We start from the raw sequence: 24,585 nt of genomic DNA, 5'->3' as shown, positions 1-24,585 counted from the left end.
GGCTGCTCAGCTTGGACTAACACACACAGACTCTATGCAGAACTTCCACTCCTGCGGCAGATCTTGCAGCGAGCCCATACAAGCAAGTGTTTGGGACTCTGAGTCCAAAGGAGTACACACTCTGGGGTGGGATAATGGTGGCAGTGCAAATGACAGCTAGATAGGTTCCTATTATTTCTGTGAACTTCGTTAATTTTATTCACTCTTAGTCTGTTAGACCCTGTTTCTTTAAGTTGTTAAGTAAAGGTGTGTTCATTCTAATGTAATCAATTAGATGTATATTATTTATAATTGTTGTCCTGGAGTTAGATCCAGATTATTTCTGGAATAGTTTTGTTCCTGGAGGCTCCCAAGACACACCATTAAGTGTGTACAGGGCAAGCCAATTGGAGGCTTTGCCATTGTATATTCTTTATGAACAAGGGACTGCAGAAAGATGGTGGATAGATAATCCCCAACAACATCATCACCACTGAGGTACTCAAGATCTCCTTTTATGTTAAAACCATCAGGTACCCAGGCACACCTGTGAGTGTGACCTGCTCCCAAGTAACCCGGGGAGAAAAAAAGGGAGTTATACATGTCCACATAGCTCCTTGTGTTGACAGAAAGCCTCGATGCTAGCAGCATTTGTATTGACACAGAGCAAGAGGCAGCAACAGCATCACATGATGCAGACTTCTCTATCCCATCATTCCAATGGGCATTTTATTAGATTACCAGCTGGTTTTCAACTGCAGTGGAGGAGGAGAGTATGTACATGAGAGAGAAAGAGTGTGTGTGTTGGGGGATAGCGACTGGCTTGTCATGCTGTCTCTTACTTCAGACAACAGACAGTAGCAACCAATCCTGAAGCAGCTGTAGGAGGGCATGTCTGTCATCATCCCTTGCCTTCACCCCCCCTCTCTCCACTGCACAGTAGTTTCCCTTTTCCTCTTCCCTCCTCAGTAGCAGATTGCCCTGCTTGCCTGCCTGCTGTTGGGTTCCTAGTGCTGTGGAGAACAGGATTCCATGTTAATGAATCTGTGATTCCCTCCTAGTTCTCCCCCAGCCTCCTCTGCCCATCCACCATTTCAAAACGTCCTGGAGCTTTGAAAGAGGAGGAGCGTGGGCCTATGTTGCTGGGTGCAGGGCAGTGAAGTTCAAAACAGTGAGTAGAGTGGTCATGGTGGGCATTGTGGAATACTTTTGGAGGCCAGCTTTGTCACTCTCTTTGCTACAGAACACTGTATGCCTCTCATTGAAGTGGTTTTATTTTGTTGGCAAAACAGAAGAATTTTGCTGCCAAAAGTAACACTGTAATGCATACACACCCACTGTTTTGTCAGAAAAAGGTAACTTTTGTCGACAAAACTCTATAGTATAGGCAAGGCCTAAACGAGAACAATCTCTCCTGTGCGCTCAAGGTGGCAAGAGTCCTGTGGAGGGGAAAAAAGAGAACAAGCTCCTTGTAATGTGTATCATGAGGACTATGCAAAAGGGACGCTCCCAAGGCAATCTTAATTCTAGTGTTTTTAATTTGAGTGCTTGCTACTACAACCTTAATGTTTTTAATGCAGTTTGTGGGCAATATAATACAAGTATTTGCAGTAAGTTCTGAGAGAGGAAAATGGGAGAAAAGCAACCTTTTTCATTTGAAAAGCATGCGTATAAACCTGATTTGGCAATGAAGTTAAAATAAAAACAAGAACTATACTAAAACCAAAAAGCACTGCAAGTTATCCACGGTAAAATAAGAAGTACATTTTCCCCACCCTTTAGTCCCTGACCACCTCCTCAGCTGGGATAATAATTAATATGAAGAAGGACAAGCACCTAGAGGAAAGAGATGGTCACATGTAAGCTAAACTAGGACTTCGGTTCACCCTCCAAATCAATGATTGAAAATGATCCGAAGAGGAAACAACATACCCAATTTCATTGTATTATATTCATTTTTGGGTTTTATTCAAGGCCAGGATTTAAGTTAATCTCAAATGGCTTTAATGGTGAACTCCAAAGCAGTTTAATAAATATGTTTTATCATGTTGTGTTAGGTTCAGCACGTTATATTTCCTCCTTACTCATGCAAGTCTCTCCTTTACTGTAGTTGGGCCAGAGCTAAACTACCCTTCTCAGGTTTTGTATGAGCAGCAAATAACTAAAGCATGCTACATATGACCTTTATATCAACAGAACAGGTGTCTTTTTTTCTCTTAATTTACATTCTAAAACTATTTTATTTCCTTACTTTTACCTATTTCCTTGATCATTCAACTTGCAGATATAGGAGAACCCAATGAGTTCTATGCACTCAGCTACCCTACCACAACCCACACCAACCTTCTCCAGAGACTTTGTCTGACTAATCCTCCTCCTGCCCTACTAGTTTCCTTCCAAGACACCAATGTGGATGACTTTCTAGTTGAATCCCTACTATAAAACCCCACATCTTCATATTTCAGCATGTTTGGGAGGCTGAGTCCCCCAGCCTGGCAGTTTGGGAAGGAATTGCTTTCCCCTACCTTTGATACCTGCAACCCCCTGTGATCAGTTGAGCAGCAGTTGTCTTTCACCCAATCCAAACTATAGTTTGTATGCAGATGCTACATATGTTAGAATATGACACTAATTGTGCATGATGATGCTGTGCTTTTGTGATCCAGCGTAAACAGAGTTTTCAAATTATCCCCCTATGGTCTACGTTCCCTGGCAAATTTCTAATTTGTTTTTAAGAAGTTATAACAATTAATATTATTGTGTGGGGCTAAAAATTACAATGTTGCCAACTCTTGCAATTTAATTATAATTTTTGTGATATTTGGGGCTTTTAAAAAGCATCAGCTGCTGAAATCAAGAAATTGCATGAGACTGTTTTCACTTTTAAAAATGTAAGTTTCTACTTCTGATGGGCTGTGCACATCTCAGCCCTGACAAAGTTAGTGAGGGCCTGATTTCAATTAGCTCATCCAGCATCACCTGAGAGAAGAGCCAGGGGGAAACCAGCTGAGGAAGGGCTGGGTGAACACTGTAAAACCAGGAAGCTGAGAGCAGAAAGGGTCAGGGAGTATATAGCTGGGGCTGCAGTGCCTGAGCTAGCAGGCTGGCTGAGGCAAGGCAGCATGAGATGGAGAAGAGATAACAAATGAAACTGAAAACAATGAAAATTGCAGCAGAACCCAGGACCAGCTGGGGAGTTCCCAGCTGACCCCAGGTTCCATGTGGCACTTCCTCAGAACACTGGGTCAGCTGGGGACTTCTCAGCTGATCCCAGGTTCTACTGAAATGCCGTGCAGAGCCTGGGATCAGCTGAGGAGTCTCCAGCTTATTCCAGGCTCTATGGCTCTGCCCCCTTTGAAATGCTGAGCTGTGCATCAGCTGTGAGGTTGCTGCCCCTTGAAATGCCACCTTAGGGTTTCAAAGCGGAGGTGCCATTCAGCTGAATCCCAGCTCAGCTATGTGGCACTGCTGCTTTGAAGTACCCCTTCATTCCCCTCCCCCCTTTGCTGCCTCTATCGGATAGAGGCAGCGGGAAGGGTAATCAACTAGTCCTTAACATCCTTAGTCCCAACCCAGTTCTGGGAGGGGAGTGGTGTGTAGTGGGTTACAGCAGGGGGCAGATACATCTGAGCAATATATATGAACATAAGAGTGGCCATACTTGGTAGGACCAAAGTCCATCTAACCCATTATCCAACCTTAAAACAGTGGCCAGTATCACAATGTTTCAGAGAGAATGAACAGACCAGGAAATCACTGAGTGATTCATCCTCTATTGTCCACTCCCAACTTCTGGCAAAGAGGCTAGGGACATACATAACGTGGTGTTGCAAACCTGCTCATCCTAGCTAATAGCCATTGATGGATCTATCCTCCATGAATTTACCTAGTTTTTTGTAAACCCTGTTATAATTTTGGCTTTCACAACACCCATTGGCATAACTCCTGAGGTTAGCTATATTAAAAAAACAAAACAAAAAAACAAAAAACTTTTTTTTGTTTGTTTTAAATTTGCTGACTAAATTCCACTGGGTGGCCCCCAGTTCTTGTGTCATGTGAAGTAATAAATATTTAATTTTTCCACACTATTCATGACTTTATAGCCCTCCAGCAGCCTCCTTAGTTGTGTCTTTTCTAGGCTGAAAACTCCGTCTTTTTAAATCCCTCCTCGGATGGAAGCTGCTCCATATCCCCAGTCATTTCTGTTGCTCTTCTCTAACTTTTTTTCCAAATTCAGTGCATCTTTTTAGATGGAATGAGCACATCTGCCTGCACTACTGAAAATGGGGGTGTACCATGGATTATAGAGGAAGCAATATGATATTTTTTGTTTTATTATTGGGAATCATTAGAAAATGGATAGATAATCTGTTAGCTTTTTTGATTGCCACTTCACGCTGAATGAATGTTTTTCAGAAAATTGTCCACAATGCAGGGCCGGACTAAGGGGTGGTCATTTATTCCTACCCTTTCTTTCCTTTTTTTTTTTTTTTTTTTGTTTAAACTGGAGTGCCTGAAAATGCTTTCAGGATCATTTAATGATCCTTAATGTTAGTTGACATGTCTTTTATTTTCTTAACTATCCTGCCTCTGTTTATAAACAAAATCCCTGCCCCAAGGGCAGAACCTGGGATCAGACTCTTCGCATTCTATCTATGCTCAACCTGTAATGTAGTTAAGAGCTTCGTCTGGTGCTAGAACATGAGCAGACCTCCAGTACGAAACATAAGCATGGGGCAAAAGCCCCCCAAATTGCACCACTGAACAGAACCTGGTATAGAAAAGGAAATAAAAGAAAACAGGGGAAAAAAAATCACTATATAATCAAAGCTCCTTAAAAATACCGGTATGTATGGACTAGCAATGTAAAAGAAGGAAATACTGAAGATTAAAATAATCATGATGTCTATTTTCAGTGGGAATGCCCATAGCTTAATAGTGTGTGGGCAGGAATTAAAAGAAAATATTATTAATGTTAATGCAAAGTTTGATATAATATGCATAAAAGAGACTTGGCTAATAAAGAAAAACTAGGCTGTAAAATGCTGGAATATGGTATAGACAGGCAGGAAAAAGGGAAAATATGGGGATGATTACACCTCCATTAAGGAAGACCTGAATAGCCCTGAAGTAGAGATTAAAATGTTAAATTCCCTAAATAGTGAGAACTTAATTAACCATAAAGCAAGTAAGGCAGTTGCATAAAGGGTTATTTACTTTACAAAAAAAAGAGGAAACACTGAGAACATAGGGTGTGTATGGGGAGGGGGAGTATACATTAGCAGTATATAAACAAATTAGAAAAAATGAATGAGTCACATAAACCAACTGCAGTTGCAATTGCAGAACATGGAGTAATAAACACCAACAAAGAAAAAGCTGAAATGCTGGCCATCATGTTTCAAAAAGTCAGCAATGATGAGGATCAGAAGATAGAAGTTAGAGAGATGAAGAAATGTTTATTAATAATTATAAGATGATTAAGAGGTGGGAAGAGGATATAGCTATTTTAAATTAAAACTTTAATATAGACAACTCAAAGAAACACCAAAGCACCACACCAGGCAAGGGTGAAATAAGCTTTGAAATGCTTAAAAACCTCAGTGAAGTGATACTAAAATACATAACGTGGCAAAAGACGAAATCCTATGGACTGGAAATATTTCATTGTCCCAGTGAGCAAACCAAATATTTTTTCTCAAGACCTGAGATAATCAAGTGCCTTTGCAACACGTTTAGGTAAAACTACAGACAAAGTAGTAAGAGATTAGCAGCATACCTGGAAAGAAGTAGGCTCATAGATGGAACACAAAATGGGTTCAAAAGAGGTAGAAGTATGATTAACCATATTATTAGGATGGGGCGGAAGTACAGAAAAAACAGGATAAACCAAATAATTCATGATATAACACTCCTGGGCACAGAAACAGCCTGAGATGTCTTATAGAGAGAGAGAATATTTCAGGAAATTGTATAGATGGGTCAGACTTCTTAAGCAACAGGACTGCACAGCTACAGTATAAATGCAATAAATGATGCACATTGGAAAACAATCATAATTATACTTCCCCAAAATTGGGTCTAAATTAGCTTTCTAAATTCAAGAAAGATGTTGATATCATACTGGATAGTTTTCTGAAAACAACTGCTCCATATGCAGCAGTAATCAAAAAAGATAACTTTATGAATCATTAGGAAAGGGACAGATACCATGAAAGATATCATAATGCCACTATAGAAATCCATGGTATGCCTACATCTTGAATGCTTGAGTTCTGGTTGCCCGGTCTCAAAGATATTAGAATGGGAAAAAGTACAGAGACAAAAATTATTAGGGGAATGGAACAACTTCCATAGGAGGAAGGATTTAAAAAGAAAAGAGATGTTCATCTTAGAAAAGAGATGACTAATTGGAGTGGGATATGATAGAGATCTCTATAATTATGAATGGGATGGAAAAAAGTAAATAAGGTGTTCCTATAAAACAAGGACTAGGGGGCTACCCAATTAAATTAATAGACAGTAGGTTTAAAAACAAACATAAGGCAGTACTTCATCACAGAAAAATCAGTCAATTTATGGAATTCATTGAGGGAATGAGGTGAAGGACACAGTATAACTGGGGTAAAACAAGAATTAGATAAGTTTATGAAGGGTAAGTTTAATCAATGGCTATTACCCAAGATAGTCAGGAATGCAACCCCATGCTCTGAGTATCCCATAACTTCTGACTGCCAGAAGCTGTGGATGGATGATAAGATGTGGATCACTCAATTGCTCTTTTATATTCATATGCTCTGAAGCCTCTGGCACCAACCACTCTTGGAAGACAGAATACCGAGCTAGAAGGACCATGGGGCTGACTTAATGTGGCCATTCTTATGTTCTTAAGCCATAATAGGGAAAGCTTCTTCTAACATATATTGAATTGCAAACGAAAAGAAAGGATTGAAAGAGACCAAAAGCTATAGCTATGGGAAAATATTCAGTCACTGGTAAACTATTCACCTTGAGATAGACATGGAATTATATAATGAAATAAATAGGAAAAGATTGTTACATATACAAGATATAGCAAATCAATATGTATGTGGTAAGTGGGGACACTATAGCCCACGAGTAGGCAAAATATGGTCCATGGGCCAGGTCCAGCCTGCCAAACATTCCAGTGGGACTTAGGCAGGCCTCCTGCTTGCAACATCCCCACACACTTCTCAAAGTAGCCAGCTGCTGGGACCAGCGTGTGGGTTTGTGTGGTGTGTTCCCTTTGGAGTAGGGCCTCTGTGCCCAACCCCCAGCATCATCCTTGCAGCCTCCCGTTGGCCAGAAACCAGCCAATGGAAGCTGCAAAGACAATGCTTGTGCGCACATGCAGCACACAAGGACCCAATGTTCCCCTCCCCGTAAAGGGCATGAAGCACAGAGACATACACACTGGCCCCAACAGTTAGCTGCTGTGAGCTGCATGTGGAGCTGCAGCAGCCGGGGAGTCTGCCTGAGAGTCCTGTTGGGACACCAGCTAGGAGTCACTTATGATAAGCATCTCCTGGCCAGAGCCTGCACCTGGCACCCCACTCCCTCCCACATCCCAACCCTTTGTCCCAGGATACAACCCCCTCCTGCACCCAAACCCTCTGCACCCATGCCCAGGTCACAACCCCCTTCTGAACCCAAACTCCCTCCCAAAGAAACCCACACCCCCTCCTGCACTCCAATTCCCTACACAGAGCTCTCTCCCAAATTCTGTCCCAGACCCCAAACCCCCTCCATTAAATATCATGGAAAAGTGCGGCCCTTGGTCACTTCCCAAATTTTTGGACTGACCCCTCCCCCTCATTGAAAACGATTGTTCATCCCGCTATAGTCAGATATTTACAGATGGCTCCCAAAAGGAGAGTCAGAAAAGCTTTTTGCAGGCCCTCACTCAGACTAAAAAAAAAATCCAGAAAACTAACTTTGCATCCATTGTCTCAGCTGAGCTAACAGGGACTATGTTAGCAGTAAACTGGGCTTTGGAAGGGTGATCAGCTGCCCTGGCCATCCTCTTTGACACCTTATCAGGGCTACAGGCAATTTACAGTGGCAAGTCTGACAGCAGAAATATTTCAGAGGGATAATTGAGTTAGTCTGGGTATGTCTGTACTACCACCCTAGTTCGAACTAGGGTGGTAATGTAGGCAAGCAGAGTTGCAAATGAAGCCCGGGATTTGAATTTCCCGGGCTTCATTTGCATAAAGCTGGGCGCCGCCATTTTTAAATGTCCGCTAGTGCGGACTCCGTGCCGCGCGGCTACACGCGGCACGGACTAGGTAGTTCGGACTAGGCTTCCTAGTCCGAACTACCGTTACTCCTCGTTTCACCGTTACCCCTCGTTTCAAATCCCGGGCTTCATTTGCAACTCCGGTTGCCTACATTACCACCCTAGTTCGAACTAGGGTGGTAGTGTAGACATACCCTCTGTGTGACGGGGCACCGGGCTCCTGCGCGGAGAAGCACACATCACCCCACACTCTCCGTCCAGCCAAAGGTGGGGAAGCCTCCGGCGAGGAGGACACCGCTCCAGCCAGGACTGGGGTACGGAAGGAGCCGGGCTCGGGGCACAGTGCCAGGTACGGGCTGCGCCTTGGCACACATGCCCAGGTTGTACCAGGGCAGCCGGGGGCCGGGACGTCTCAGACAGGGCTTCCCCACGGCTGACGTCATCACCCCGTGCCCCGGGAAGGGGGCGGGGCCAGGAGGAGCAGGCCTTTCAAAAGACACCCGGAACAGGAAAGAAGAGGGGAAGAGAGGTGAGCCCAGGAGAGAATGCCGGGAGGACCAGGGCGAGGCAGCTTGGGAGCCGGAACAGACATGGAGGACCAGGAGGAAGTGACCCAGGATGGGGAACAAACCCTCCCCGTGTGTTGGTGAGTTTCGGGGAACGCCCCACCAACCGAGCGGCACTAGGATGCCACTGCTTTTAAGGGTCCTGGGTCGGGTCTCAGAGTGGGGGTGGGCCCGAGTTCCCCTGAGTCCCCCTCCCACCTCACAGCAAGAGGCACCTCATCGACGAGGTTGAGACTAAGTGCGCTACCTGCGGAGCCATGAACTTAGCCATAAAGCGGGACTGGGGTACGGGGAGCACGAGTGAGGGAAAGGTACACGGGCGGCTAGCCACAATGATGAATAGGTTGTAAGCCTGAGGGGTAGCCCGACTCGTGACAGTCTGCAACAGGAAAAATTAAAAACAACAACAAATAGTCTGGTAGCAATTTAAAAGACTAATAAAACAGGTAGATGGCATCATGAGCATTCATGGGCAAAGCCCACTTCTTCAGATGACTGGAGTGTTGGATATCCAGAACCAAGACTAAATGAGGGAAGGACGGGGAGGGAGGACAGCGGGGGAAGAGGCAGTGGGTAGATCAGTTTCAAAGGGAAAGCTGAGCCAGTCTGTAACAGGAATATTGTTCTTGATGAAATATTACTGCTAACAGAACTGATGCAACTGGATATAATAGCTTGGATTCTGGGGCATGCCGAGATAGCAGGCAATGAATTAAGGGATGAGCAGGCAAAGTGCTAATAAAGACAAATAAGCTGACCAAGGAATCCCCTTAAGGAAACTGGAATTTAAACTCTTAATAAAAAATGAGCTAAAGGAGGAAATGGCACAACCTGGGGCAACAGAGCAAAAGGAAAAATGCAAGAGGCATGCTCAACAGTTTAAAATGTTGATATATTCCAAGATCCTGAGAGGAATGGTGAAGGGGCTCTATTTAGAATTCTAACAGGGCATTGTGGATTAACTACTTTTTTTTATAATTAACATACACAAAGATGAATTATTTGTAACATGTGATGTTCAGGAAATGATAGATCATGTCCTTTGGAATTGTAAGCCCAATTCCCAGGAAGGCAAGCTTTGTACAGAACACTAAGAGGTCTTAAAAGGGTAACATTTTTCTTGCAGTGTCTATCAATAATCCAAGGAAAAGAGGGCCCAATAAAAATAGCTCTTCTGCAAGACTTGAAGAATATCAGGAAAGACATGGATGCATAGTAGTCATAGAATCAGGAAGGGAGTATGCTATGCTGCAAAGGGAGAGAGAATAAAAAGAAGGCTGCATGGAGAAGGTCTACAGTCACTCCTTAGAGGGCAAGGGAGTTGGCAAGGGAGAGATTCTGACAGGGGACAGTAAGCCTTGGGACCCTGCCCTGGACTGAGAAGATGGACAAGAGGCTGAGAAGGGTGAGCTAGTCACTGGGAACAAAGGAATCTCTCGTGGTAAACCCAGAGATAGACAATGAGATGGAGAGGTGGAGTAGCAGGGAGCTGAGGGAAATAGCAACAAGGTCTGAGACTGAGCAGATGTATGCTACTAATCATAGGGCCCCTGGACTGTAACCTGGAGTATTGGGTGGGCCTGGATTCCCCTACCAGCCACTGAGAAAGTGTCACAAGACCTAGGTATGGAATATCCAATTATCTAAGGCAACATCTGGACCATTTGTCCAGCAGGACTTTGTTACTGACAAACAGTGGAACTAGTAGTGTCCTGGCCCAGGGACCAAATCATGAAAAGGGAGAATCCCAAGTTACAGAATGAGAGAGGGAATGCAATGTAAGCAACTGATGGAAAGGGGCAATGAAGGGGGCAAGAGCTAATACCTAGTTTGAATTACAAAAAACCCCAAAACCTCATGACTTTTTGGTTGCTCACAATTGCAGCATAAGAACGACCATACTGAGTCAGATGAAAACTCCATCTAGCCCATTACCCTGTCTTCTGTAATCATGTAATGATTCAACCCTGTGACCCATTCCCAGCTTCTTGCAAACAGAGGCTAAGAACCCAATCCCTACCCATCCTGGCTAATTGCCACAACTATAACTGTTTGACTCTTGTCACAAGCCCGAAGTACAGTCAGGCTAAAATGGAATGGAACAAACACCAAGGGAAAGAATGAGAAGTGGAAAAAAATTAGGGGCTAACTTTGTACAGAAAAGGGATCTCTTGTACTGATAACACAGAGCCAGGTATCTGCTTTGCATTTCTCAAGCAAACTTGTCAGAAACTTATTAAATAGCTAGATTCGGTTTGAAATGATGGATTTGAAGTATCATCCAGTTGGATTTTTTCAAAACCATTCAAACTGTTTTTTCATTGAAATGGTTAATATTTCTTCTCAGCCAAACATGAAATGAAGAAACATGCTATCTACCATTGGTCCCATTATTGAATCTCCGGGATTTCCATCACTTCCTTTTAGTCCAGTTTCTCCCGGCTCCCCCTAAATGAAAAAAACAAAACCTTGATTATTTACTGTCTTCACTCTAGGTTTTACAGAAAAGTACCAGCTTCACATATTTATTCAATTTTGACACCAAAATGACAGTAACTGAAGGTCTTCACACTAAGCCACAAATATTTTAGGAAAAGCTCTTTCTATCTCATTTCTGATCTCCACAACACAAAAAGCTGTTGTGTTGGGACAAGATGGGAAAACCTCTCTCCTGCCAGATGCCCTATAGGAGGGTCAGTATTTCCCAAAAAGTGGCCAGTGGAGAACCACAACTCTTTAATTGTCCACCCCAATATATATTCCCCCCATTTTGGGGGGATCTTGTAAAGATCTTAAATTGCAAACTTTCTGCTGAAAATTATCAATACCATGAAAAGCACCATTAGGAGCTCAAGCAACATTCCTACAAGATTTGTTGCTCGCATAAATGAGGCAGGAGACTTTCTTTGCCAAGAGACAGTAAGAACTGTGTTCATAGCTTTCTGGTTCCAAATTAAGTGTCCTATAAATACTACTAAATCTGACTAAGTATTTGACACACAACAGTTGCCAACAATGGCTAACACAAAAACTGGGATGACTTCCGAGAGACTGAGACGCTCGCAGATTTGATGATATGCAAACTATGTTGGAAACTATTTCACCTGACTTCATTATGGCAGAATGATTAGAGGCTTCTAGGATAGAATTACTAAGCATTGTGCTTGCCAAAGAAGTCATCCCAATTGGATTTCTATCCATTCCAATATACCACAGAGAAATAGTGGCTGCCTAGAAAGACATTTATCTAAGTGATGGACTAACCATGAGAAAAAGGTTTGTCCATTTCTTAGAAAGTTCTTCCTAAAAGAGTAACTTGGTGTTTACAGTTTTCATAAACAATTTGTTTTGTCATATCACATCACTAACGGAGGGCCTGATTCAAATAAAATCAGTAGAATGATTTCAATAGGTTTAGCAGCGGGACCATGCAACTGAGATGAATGGGAGTTTTGTTTGAGAGGAGAAAAAAAAATCAATAAGAACCCCAGGATTTGACTCTGCACATACAAAAACGAAAATAATCCTTCAGTGTTGCATAGTCTAGCCTGCCTTCCTAGCCCAATATCTTTCCTTTTCCACCCTGGAAACGATAACAGGAATTCTCCTCACTCATTGTAAATATAGATGGAAGTGCCTGTTTGAAGTAGAGGAGGGAGGAAAGAAATTTGGAAAGCCATATCTTCATTCCTATCATCTGCAGCAGGGCTAGAATCTTGGGATTTGTAGTACACCCCGGTCCAGTCAAAGAATGACAAATTAACAAAAGACAAGACACCACAGTCACAGTGGAGGCTCTTATGTTGATCAAGGATGGAAGAAAGCAGGATATAAATGGCCCTAAATTATATTATCAGGTATGTGTTTGGTTCCAGTGTGATATTAAATGGCCTCAATACAAAATTACTATTCAGGATTGACGACCCCCCCCCCCTTCAGCTCACATATTAGGAGTTACCCCTCCTCTGAATCGTCTTACCCTCTCCAGACTCTCCCCAGTCCCACCCACATACCATTAGGGGAGTGAGGGTACATGAAGAAGAAAGTCGGAGAGAGCTCCTCTTCTTCTTCCAGAGTAATAGGGTCCACCAACTATCTTCTGGGTGGACCCTCCCTCATGTTTACCTATGGGAACTGACCTCTTTGAGCTTCTCACCTAAGATGGGCTCTAACCACAAATTGCAGTGAAAACCTTTATTCCTAGTTTCTGTCTATACTCTAATAACTTACAACTAGGTCTCCAGGATGCTGCAAGTAAGGCTCTGACACCTTGATGTTCTTGCCCCAAAGGAAAAGTTCCTTCCCGTTCTCACACTGGCAATTGCTCACACCCACAGAATCTTGGAAACAGTTCAAACTATACCTCCATTATCAGATAGGGCAACAGTGAAAGAAAAATTGCACCTGCATGCCCTCAAAGCTTAATATAGAGGAGGAGTTAAGACAATCACTTCTCCTTTGTCCCTTTTCCCATAGTCTATCCAATGGTAGCAGGGAGCAATGGAGAATCTTTTGCCCCTCAGTGTGAGATGTAGGATAGGAGGGGGAAAGTCTGTCAGAGCCCCAAAAAGCCAAGCCCATTCCTCCCTTCGGGTATGTCTACACTACAAAGTGAATTCGAACTAACAGCCTTTAAATTCAAAATAGCGGAGCGCTTAATCTGAACTAGGTAAACCTCATTCAATGAGGAGTAACGCCTAATTCGAATTAAGGGCTGCGTAGCCACTTAATTTGAACTAGCTGGAGGCTAGCCCTTCCCAGGTTGCCCTACCATGCTTGTGCCAGTTGCAAGCCTGCCAGCATCAAGCTAGCAGATCCTGCACCTGGCATGAGATGAGCCAGCCATCTGCTGCCACCCAGCCCTCCACCTCTTCCTAGGACCAGGCTGGCGCTGTAATGTAAACATACCCTTCCACCCCTTCTCCCACAAACCCAGAGGTCTAATGTTTTTTTCCTTGCAGGGCTAATCAATCATCCTCTTCCCCTGCTGAGATGGTGGGCGGCATTGTATTGCAAAAGGCTAAAATTAAACCTTTTAGCTTTTTCAGTACACATGTGAAGTTCCAGCTTTTACAGGGCCATTTTGGGTCGCTCTAGCAAAATGTGCTTTCAGTGAAACAGCAAAGCAGTTATTCTCCACAATATGAAAGAAGACAGGCACAATATCTGTATTAAACTAATTGGGCTAGGTTTTTTTTAATCACTAACATTGCAGCTTTAGCTCTGTTAACTTGAATAGAATCTTGTAAGTGCCACCTAGTTCAAAACATTCAATATCCTGGCTCCATCAGACAAACCTCAGATGATTTACCTTTGGTCCAGGCAGTCCACGAATGGATGGTCCAGGGCTACCATCTGAGCCTTTTTTTCCAGGTTCACCCTACAATAAAACAATTTAGTATAACTATGAGTAAATGCTTTTTGTATATGTTCTAATTTATGTATTGTTCAACCTTAGTATAAAATAATCAAAATGTTTCAGATCAGTTCTGCAATATTTGGTTAAAAACATTTTCCCTCAAATCTGCAAACTCTAACAAAGCTGTTAAAGAACATGGACTGAACTGCAAGTCTGAAATGAGCACTGATTGAACATCTTATTTGGAAAAAATAATGCTAACTCTTATGATGGTGCTGATGGTTGCCTTGATCAGCTAACAGCTATTTTGCTATAGAAGTGTGAGATTTGGATGGCTTCAGGGTGCAGGGGATATATATATATTGTGGTAGGGTCAGTCTCCTTCCTGAGATCCTGACCACTGGTCTGTCCACTGTCCCACACTTTAAGGGCTGCAGCAGGGCCCTCACCTGCTGAGTTTTTGTCCCTGGGCCTTCCTGGCCCTTAGCATAAAGGATGTTGTATTGGGCTGAAACCCTGGGCCAGTCACAGCTGACCAGAAAGCCGCCTTCTTGCCCCGAAGGCTGGGAGGGGGTAAGGGAGCCCTCCAACATCCCCTGCTCAACTCCTCACCTCCCCCTGTAGCCTTTAGCAGGGCTGGTGGTTCCTCCTGCTCCTCCATGCTGAGTCTTCTTAACGCTGGGTTGTTTTCCTCCTCTCCATGCCCATGCCCATGATCATGATCATGCCCAATCAGCTTAATCTGGCCTTTAATTGATTTGCAGCAGCCCTTTATCAGCTGCCCCTAATTAGCCAGGATTGCTGCTGTTTCCTCTGCTTGAGCAGCTTCTCTCGCCTTCCCCCAAGTCCTTTAACCTGCTCTGTCACAACATCTATAATCTATATCTATATCTATATATACAGGGCTTGACAAATAGTGTAATCTACTCGCTCGTGGCGAGTAGATTACACCTCGGAAGAGCCGGCGTGGAGCGATCTGCAGAGCGTAGAAATGCGCTGCTGGTGAATGGGGCTCACCGCGCCCTGTGTGTGTGTCTATATATATATAAAAAAATTATACATGAAACTACATTAAATGAATGTTAAGGTTGCAGACCCTAACCTTGGGAAATGTCTGAATTAACAGTGCTTTTGCAACATGAATATGACTCCTTTAAAATAGTGTTTAATTACATAATCACTATTTTTTCCACAGAACCCATTGCCCATTCAGTGCACAGGATGAAAATATACTTTTTTGTTTTGCCAGCTTAACATACAAATCTCAAAGCTTCAGATTTGTCAATAAATGTATATCCTAAAAATACCAGAGGTGTTTGTTTCGTGTAGAAAAAGAAGGATCAAAACTTACTTTTGGTCCTGGAGGCCCTTGTGATCCTAAAGCACCATCTACTCCTGGGGATCCTTTTTCTCCTTGATCACCCTGACCAAAATACAATATTTTCATGGATTAATTATTTCAAAGATTTTACATTTTATAGTGAAAAAAAAATCCTGAGTGCTTAAAGTTATGGAGAAAGATTCAAAAGTATTTAGATACCTAAGTCTCATTTCTGCCTTTTGACTATATCCTGTGAGATTCCTAAAGCCTAAAAAGTAGCCTGATTTTCATACTCTCACCCCAAGGTATTGAGCACATTTACTTCACACTGACTTCAATTATAATTTTGAACTTTCATTTTAGTTCCTGTTTCTCATTCTGCCACATATTCATGCTGAGAACTCAAGTTCTACTGAGATCAAACATTTAAACTTGTGAAGCTATTACTTAACAAAGACAAATTAAAACACCATCCACTGACCTGTATTTAAACAAGAACATTTAACTTTGTTATGTTTCTCAAAGATGGATATTAATAATTCACACCTTTTGGCCAACATCTCCTTTTCCAGCTGGTCCCTCTAGGCCTCTTAAACCAGGTGCTCCTTTTTCGCCCTAATGAAAATTATATCAGTTTATTAATCCTCACATTGATGTCTAGACTATAGAATAAAAATCCTAACTATTAATGTTCTGAGAACTAGCCTGGGTCAATATGCTTTTCCTGGTTTGGCAAGATCAAGCTTCCATCATACTCCAAAAAGTCTATTTTCTCAGCTATATCCAGCATAGCTGAAACAGTCAGTCCTGACAGTCTCAGGAAAAAAAATATCCCAACAGCTAATATTTTTATGAATATAATACAATTTAACATTAAGTTGCAAAATCTCACCCTGCTTTCTATACTCCTTGAAAGATCCCATACCTCAGCCTTTAGTCTGTATTAGTTGTGTCCTTTATAGTAGCACTAAAAAGAAGTATGAAGCAAAAAGTGGATCTGTACTCTTGCTTTTGAAGATGTTCATTGACCTAGACTGACAGACTGCACAAGATCTTGCAAAGCAAACTAGATGCTGAAGGCCATACTAATCCCCTGGTGGCAGAAAATCTGAATGAAAGAGGGATTTGGGGACACAAGATGTTACTCATCTACTCCCCCACTCTGATGGAGTATGTGTAATGGGTGGGAGTGAGAGAGCAGAACTCCAGAGCTGGCCAACACAAAATGGACAGGTCTAGGGTTGCCACCTTTCAGGTACAACTTAAAAAAAGGGAAATCCCAGATGATCCAGAACCTATAAGACTTGACAGCTAGAAGTGTGTACTGCTCGTCCACACCTGGACAGAGCTCCTGGGACAGCTACCTTAAAAATGGATGATCCTGGGAAAACCTGGAGAGGTGGCCACCTTTGTAAGGGTAACTTGACCAGTTGCAGACTCCATCCCCAGTGCCACTTTGCTCTAGGGTGGCTCTATGGCTAATTATCCAGATTTAAAACTATTTTACCTCAACAGACCCTGTATGTAAGGGCAAGTAATGGTGTCTACTTTCCCCAGGAGATATATCTCTCGATTGTGCAACTACTCTCCTGAGAGCAGAGGGATCCAATATACAATGAAGTCTGAATTTGATTGTCCTATCTAGGCTAAAGCTTTCGCATCCAGCAAACAAAAATACTAGCTTACCTTTTTCCCATTATTTCCAGTTTGTCCTTTCATTCCTGGTTGTCCTGGTTGTCCTGATGTTCCGGGATCTCCCTTCAATGGCAGTAAACATTTATTTCCCAAAAGCTTAGTGTAACTAATGCACTTTGTACACTGAGGAAGTTTCATTTTGTTACAATATTGGTTATTGGGCAATATTTCTGTCCAAAAAGAGACTCTTCCTAATTAATGCTCTGCAGAATAGCATTTGCTGCTAATCCCAGTCAAGAAACCAAACTAATTCATTCAATTTGGAATACATATTTTAAATTTCTTTAAAAAAAATCACACCTCTGTCAAATAAAGTATCTCTAGATTTCTTTTCACATTCCCAACTGCCTCCCAGAGACCACCTCCTCTCCCATACAGACTGCATTCCTTCTCCCAAAACTATGGCTCTATTTAGGTAAACCCTGGGACAGGTTGTGCTGGCCTGGAGATTTTTCTTGCTAGCTTTAAAGAGACTGGGATGTAAAGACTGGGTCAGCACTTTAGGAGGAGGACCAGACATGGGGAAAGGTTGGGAGCAATCATGCAGTTAGCTGAGTGAGAGAAATACAAAAGTTCCACAGGGTGTTGCTTCTTTGTTTACATATATGACTAATAAGGTGGAGAGAATAAAGGCATAGTGGGGTTGGGTGTGTATCAGGAGTGATAGAAAGGCTACATGTGCATCCCCTTCTATCAGATCTCTGTTTGCTCCTCCCCACTAATCACTCTCATATCTTATATATAGTAGCCCAATGTCTGTGACTCTGTAAGGCTTGGTGTTGCCTCTGGGAGGTGCTGTTGCCTCTGTCATGTCCTTTGCATCCTGCCGTGGTACTCGGCTGACTTCTATGCCGCTTAGCTGGGCCACTGCGTGGGACCAAGTGGCACAAACAGCCGTTTGGGCTCCACACTCCCCATGCAGCACAGGGGTGCTGCATGAAGAGTGCGGAGCCCAAACAGCCATTTGCGCCGCTTGCTCCTGCGTGGCGATCCCTCTGAGCGGCGCAGAAGTCAGCCGAGCGCCACGACTGGAGGCAAAGGGGGATGGGGCGGTGACGTACATGGGCAAGGGGCGGGGCCTGGACGAGCATGCATCCCAGACGGAGACAGAGGACAGTGGAGGAGAACAGAGAGAGAGTGAAAGGCAGGAGGGGAAGAAAAGAAAGAGAGAGATGGAGAGAGAGGCAGGAGGCAGAGGAGAGCTGAGAGAGAGAGAAGGGGAGGCAGGAGGAGTAGGAGTAGGAGAAGGAGAGAGAGCGAGAGATAGAGTGAGAGACCGGAGGCTCAGGAGAGAAGACTGAGATAGAAAGGGAATAGGACATGGAGGAGAGACCCGAAAATCCTGTCTTATGACGGGCTAATTGGCTAGTATCTTATATAATCATAGAACACTAGAATTAAAAGGCACCTTGAGAGGTCATCAAGTCCAGTCCCCTGCACTTATGGCAGGACCAAACACCATCTATATCCTCCCTGAATGATGCTTATCTAACCGGTTGTCAAATATCTCTAATCATTCAGTCTTTGTGACCGTTGTTCTCCCCTTTGTGAGCATCATGCCATCACTTAAACATGACTTATTTATAAATAATGTGAATAATGATAGAAATTGAATTTTAAACAGTTGAAACTCACTTTGTCACTGAAATCCATGGATATAGCAACTCCTTATTACAATTTATCAGACACATTTTGTAGAAAATTTGGACAAGATTATAAAAAAATAGGCTCACTTTCGGTCCAGGTACTCCAATTCCTGGTGGTCCTGGATCACCCTTATGTCCCGATTCACCCTCTTTTCCCTAGTAATGAACAATTATTTGTGTTTAGTATAAGTACAGAGCTTAACTTTATTTATTTGCATAGCAGCTGGATTTCTCAGGTAAAGCAGACTGAAAATTGACGACAAAACAGTTTTCAGTCAGAAAATACAATTGTGTCAGCTGAATTGTTTTGCAGGAACATATAGGTTTTTTTTCCAATGAAGTAATCAGCAGAAAAAAAGTCAATGAATCATTTTGACTTTCTAGTTTTATTTTGATGGTGAAAATTTTTCTTTTCTTTTTATTCTTTTATTCATTTTCTTTTTACTTTAATATTAATATATCAATATTTACATTATTGAAATGAAATATTTTGACACAGTGAAACAAAAATGTCTTGATAAAACCAGATTAGGTTTTTTTGGTTCTTCTGGAAATTGATATTTTTGCTTTTCATTCTGATTTGGAACAAAATGAAATTTTAAAATAACTGAATTAGTCCAAGGATTAGAAATAGCACTTTCGCTCCAGCACTATCCGTTAGCTTTTCATGGTCTTAACAGAGACCATAACTTTTGATCATCTGTTCTCCCATGCCAAACCATACAGTATACCTGTGGTTCCTAATGTCCATCCTAAATGCAAAAGGTCCAGAAAGAATTTAACAGGCTGCTTTCAATAAAATAAGCATTTTTGTGGAGGAAGTTAATCACAATGCCTATTTTTGCTTTTCATTTCATCTGCTCCTGTCATTCCACATTCTCTCCCAGGCATTATGCCTTGTTCTCTTTGCCCCTGAACATTCCTGACTTGAAATACCAGTCCTGCGTGAAGTCTTTGCCCTCACACCCTCTCCTCCCCAGAGAGAACCACTAGCTATTCTGAACAGCTGGTGGCTCCCTCTAGGTGCCCGTGGCCCTGACAATGGGAGGAGATTTCACACGCTCCCTCCTCCCCCACTCTCCTTAGGTCAATCAGAACCTGGGGTGGGAGGAAGCACGCAAAGTCTGCCCCTGCCCTGAAAAGGAGCACAGCACTTAGAGTCACCTGCCAGCTGAGCCGCAACTGGTGGTTGAGTCTAAATGCCGAGTTCCTTGCAAGATGGAAGGAGACTTGCATGCTTTCCCCCACCCCCAGGATTGACCAGCTGGAGCTGGGGGAAGCATGAAGACTCTTACTGCCTTCCCTCCGGCACATGGTGCGTAGAATCAACCCTAGCAGTTGACTCTAAGTGCCGTGCGCTCCCCCGTCCCTAGGCCCTGATTGGCCTGGGTGCGGCGGGAGCGGCAGGACCTCCATGGGCTGGATAAATCTGCTTGGCAGGCCAGATCCAGCCTCCGGAGGCCCTTTTGCCCGCCCCCGATGTAGAATATCTGGTTTCTCCTTCCACAGGAAAAAGCTGTTGCAGTACTTGAGAGAAAGTTCCAAACATTCTGTTCTCAGGACACATCAGAGCTTAATTCACCCACACACCACACTGTCAAGGGAATTTTCCCACAAAGACGAAATACAGATTGTGATCCAAAAATGTACTGATTTCTTTCTATTGATCCCACAATGGAATTTGCTTTAAAAGCACTGGAAGTCTGGCCTTGGTCCCTTGAGGTGGTTATTAATATTCTTCAATTGCCAATTCTCTTGAAAATTACCTTTGGACCCTGCACACCAATGCCTTGAGACCCTTTTTGCCCAGGTATACCTTTAGGACCTTGGATACCCTTCAAAGAAAAGAAGGAAGAAGTTAATGAAAGCTGCACTTCTACTGGTTCAAGGTAATAAACTGAATGTATTATCCTCCAAAGGAAAAGAAACCCTACTGGCCAAATCAAGAGTTCCTTACTCAATTTTTCCTCAGTGTCACACACGTGGATTTAACTGAATTACCCCAAGTTCAGGTAGTGGCCTCTGAGAGGACAGGGCTACACACCTATCAACTTTTGAGTTTCTATTGTGAGCTGTGAGGCCTCTGTAAATTATCAGAATTTCAGGTGTACTGAGCATTCACCCTATAAAAAAGTTCCCTACTACATTATCCCATGTGGGGATCTCAGGAAGTCTGCATGGATTCATCTAAACAATTAATTTTTCTACTGACTTGATCTCAAGACAATTGAAATCAGAGTCTTTCCATTGATGTCAATGAGCAATGGATTAAGCCCTGTCTGGTATTTTTAAAGTATGTATCACACTGGTGTTTTGAGTCTAGACATTAAAAATTAGAGAATAGGCCAAGTATGAAATCTAGGTCTGGATCTAAATTTTGCTACATCTACAAAGCTTAGGGCTGGGCCTGACCCTTTTCCTATTGAAATCAGTGATACAACCATTCACTTCAACATAGCTAATAGGTTTTAGTTTAGGCTCCTGCCATCTAATAATGATCACAGAATACTAGAACCTTGAGAGGTCATCAAGTCCAGGCACCTACTCTCATGGCAGGAACAAGCACCGTCTAGACCATCCCTGATAGATCCCTATCTAACCTGCTCTTAAATATCTCCAATGGTGGAGATTCCACAACCTCTGTAGGCAATTTATTCCAGTATTTAACCACCCTGACAGTTAGGAAGTTTTTCCTAATGTCTATCCTAAACATCTCTTGCTGCAATTTAAGCCCATTGCTTCTTGTCCTATCATCAGAGGCCAAGGAGAACAATTTTTCTCTCTCCTCCTCGTGACACTCTTTTAGATACTTAAAAACTGCTATCATATCCCCTCTCAGTCTTCTCCTTTCCAGACTAAACAAGCCCAATTCTTTCAGTTTTCCTCCATAGCTCATGTTCTCTAGACCTTTAATTATTCTTGTTGCTCTTCTCTGGGCCTTCTTCAATTTCTCCACATCTTTCTTGAAATGTGGTGCCCGGAACTGGACACAATACTCCAATTGAGGTCTTATCAGTGCAGAGTAGAGAAGAAGAATGTCTTGCTCATAACACTCCTGTTAATGCATCCCAGAATCATATTTGCTTTTTTTGCAAGTGTCACACTGTTGACTCGTATTTAGCTTGTGATCCTCTATGACCCCTAGATTCCTTTCTTCACTACTACTTCCTAGATAGTCGCTTCCCATTGTGTGTGTGTGAAACTGATTGTGCCTTCCTAAGAGAAATACTTTGCATTTGTCCTATTAAACTTCATCCTCTTTACCTCCGATCATTTTTCCAGTTTGTCCAGATCATTTTCAATTATGACCCTATCCTCCAAAGCACTTGCAAATCTTCCCAGATTGGTATCATCTGCAGACTTAATAAGCGCACTCTCTATGCCAGGCATGTCCAAAGTCCGGCCCGCAGGCCAATTGCGGCCCGTATTCCGGTTTAATATGGCCCCCGCTTCCTCCCCCTCTCCTGGCTCCCCGGTGCTCTTTTGAACTGGCGCGCCCAGCGCACCACTTCTGGCCGCGCCGCCGCCGCCGCCCATGGCCTCCGCGGTCCTAGAGCCTGCCCTGTAGGGCACGTCCGCAGCCCCGCTCCCCCGCTCGGCTGCAGGTTCGCCCTGCCCCCCGGGCCGCCGTGAAGCCGGCATGCCCTGCGCTCTTCGCCCACCTCAGACCCCGCGGGCCCTCCGCCTTGGGGCTGAGAGTGTGGGGATGGCCCTCACGCATGTTCACTTCTTCAAATCTGGCCCTCTTTGAAAAATGTTTGGACACCCCTGCTCTATGCCATCATCTAAATCGTTGAACAGAACTGGCTACTGCAGAACCCCGCTTGTTATGCCCTTCCAACAAGATAGCGAACCATTAATAACTACTCTCTGAAAACAGTTATCCAGCCAGTTATGCACCCACCTTATAGTAGCCCCATCTAAGTTGTATTTTCCTAGTTTATTGATAAGAAGATCATGTGAGACCATATCAAATGCATTACTAAAGTCTAGGTATACCATATCCACTGCTTCTCCCTTATCCACAAGACTTGTTATCCTATCAAAGAAAGCTATCAGATTATGCAGTATATTATGCCAAAACTAGGTATTCAGCGGAATGTATTCTTAACTAACTGTAATATCAGATTTACCTGGCTTCCTTGACTGCCAATTCCAGGTGGTCCTATAGGCCCTTGTGGTCCTTCAGGGCCCCTTTCACCCTGCATGGAGAAACCTTGTGACTTGCAAAATAGTGATTTGTAACATCATCATGTTTAGGTCTGAAATGCTTTCCTCACATTCTACCATACAGATTAACTTGTAAAGCATCCAAAAGAAAACACCCATGAAGAGAGAGAGTATGGGACACAGAGTATTTCGACTAGCTTTGCCATTATTTTTACCAAACAGCTATTGTATTTATGGTTTATTCAGTGTTAATAACAACACCAAATCTTTGGAACATGAAAAGTCAGTAAGAAAATGTGTCTGAATTATTCATAGACAGCAACTTTAAGGAAAATAAAACAAACGAAAATATAAATCTTACTCCAACTCAACATAACTTAGTTAACAAAATTCTGTTCTAATAAATAACAGGAGTAATTAGAAGTTTTCTGAAACTTGCATTCATCCAACCCACAAGAAAATTAGAATTACAAAGCAGAAGACTGAAGTATACATCCTAAAAATAATACCTCTGAAGTATGTCACAGAAAACTAAACTGTAATGGTGGTTTGAGAAACAAAGCTAATAATTGGTTTCAACTATATTTTAAGTTACCTGAAACTGTTTTTGCAGTTGCATTTGTTACTACAGAAATCTGGCTGATATGTGCATTTTACAATACTTTCAATATCATGAATGGGAAATGTCTGTCTTTTGAGTGGACATGAAAAGAGAAGAAGGATGCAGGAAACCTGCCCTGGCAGAAAGGGCAGGGACAACTGCAGTTCTTATGCTCAGGGGAGACATTACCTTGAAGGTGCAGGGGAAGTGGGATATGCTAAAAGGTAATGTAGACTACTGCACACAATTAGTTATTATTTTGCTAATTTATAACATACACCAGATTCAAGGGCCAAATTTTCAAAATAAAGCACTTAAAGACTAGCTCTTTGATACACATTTGAATGCCTAAAAAGTGGCCTTATTTTCAAAAGGATGAGAACCCATTGCTTCATTTTCAGCACATATTTTAGAAAATCATGGCCTTTCCCATGGCATAAGTCTCAAAAGGGTTGTCATGTTAGTCTGTAGCTGAAAAAACTTAAAAAACAAAGAATGGTCCTGCAGTACCTTCATGACTAACAAAAAATGTAGATGGTATCATGAGCTTTCGTGCGCACAACCCACTTCTTCAGATGAATGGAGCAAGGGGTCCAGAGGCACAAATAAATAACAGAAATAGAGGGTAAATTGAAAAAACAACAAACAGTCGGATAGCACTTTATAGACTAACAAAGCATGTAGATGACATCATGAGCCCACTTCTTCAGATGACTGGAGTGTTGGATGTCTAGGACCAAAATAAATAGGAGAGACTGGAGGGGGGTAGAAGAAGGAAAAATTGTGAATGGCAGGAGGGGAGGGGAGACAAAAAAAGGCAGTGGGTAAAAAATATATATCAAGGAAAGCTGAGATGGAAAGCAATAGGGAAACCAAATAGTCTATAACAGTGGTCCCCAACCTTTTGGGGCTGCTGGGTGCCCGGGGGCGGGGCCTCTCACATGCCACGTGCCCGGAGACGGAGCCGCTCACATGCCACGCACCCAGG

General features: G+C 42.9%; 1 protein-coding gene across 1 annotated transcript in view; it reads right to left on the bottom strand.

Moving 5' to 3' along the window:
• Nucleotides 1–24,585, bottom strand: part of COL28A1 (collagen type XXVIII alpha 1 chain) — a 129,296-nt gene that overhangs the window by 48,249 nt on the left and 56,462 nt on the right. Inside the window, exons 16-23 of the mRNA XM_006114506.4 lie at nucleotides 22,960–23,028; nucleotides 20,593–20,661; nucleotides 18,914–18,982; nucleotides 17,172–17,243; nucleotides 16,032–16,100; nucleotides 15,516–15,587; nucleotides 14,117–14,185; nucleotides 11,185–11,253 (exon numbers count right to left, since the gene is read on the bottom strand). Coding sequence (XP_006114568.2) covers nucleotides 11,185–11,253; nucleotides 14,117–14,185; nucleotides 15,516–15,587; nucleotides 16,032–16,100; nucleotides 17,172–17,243; nucleotides 18,914–18,982; nucleotides 20,593–20,661; nucleotides 22,960–23,028 — 558 coding nt within the window. The remainder of the gene's footprint in view (nucleotides 1–11,184; nucleotides 11,254–14,116; nucleotides 14,186–15,515; nucleotides 15,588–16,031; nucleotides 16,101–17,171; nucleotides 17,244–18,913; nucleotides 18,983–20,592; nucleotides 20,662–22,959; nucleotides 23,029–24,585) is intronic.

The sequence above is a fragment of the Pelodiscus sinensis genome, chromosome 2, assembly GCF_049634645.1.
Source record: "Pelodiscus sinensis isolate JC-2024 chromosome 2, ASM4963464v1, whole genome shotgun sequence".
Classification (NCBI taxonomy): domain Eukaryota; kingdom Metazoa; phylum Chordata; order Testudines; family Trionychidae; genus Pelodiscus; species Pelodiscus sinensis.
The sequence above is the reverse complement of the archived record's forward strand: the minus strand, read 5'-3'. Positions and strand labels throughout refer to the sequence as shown.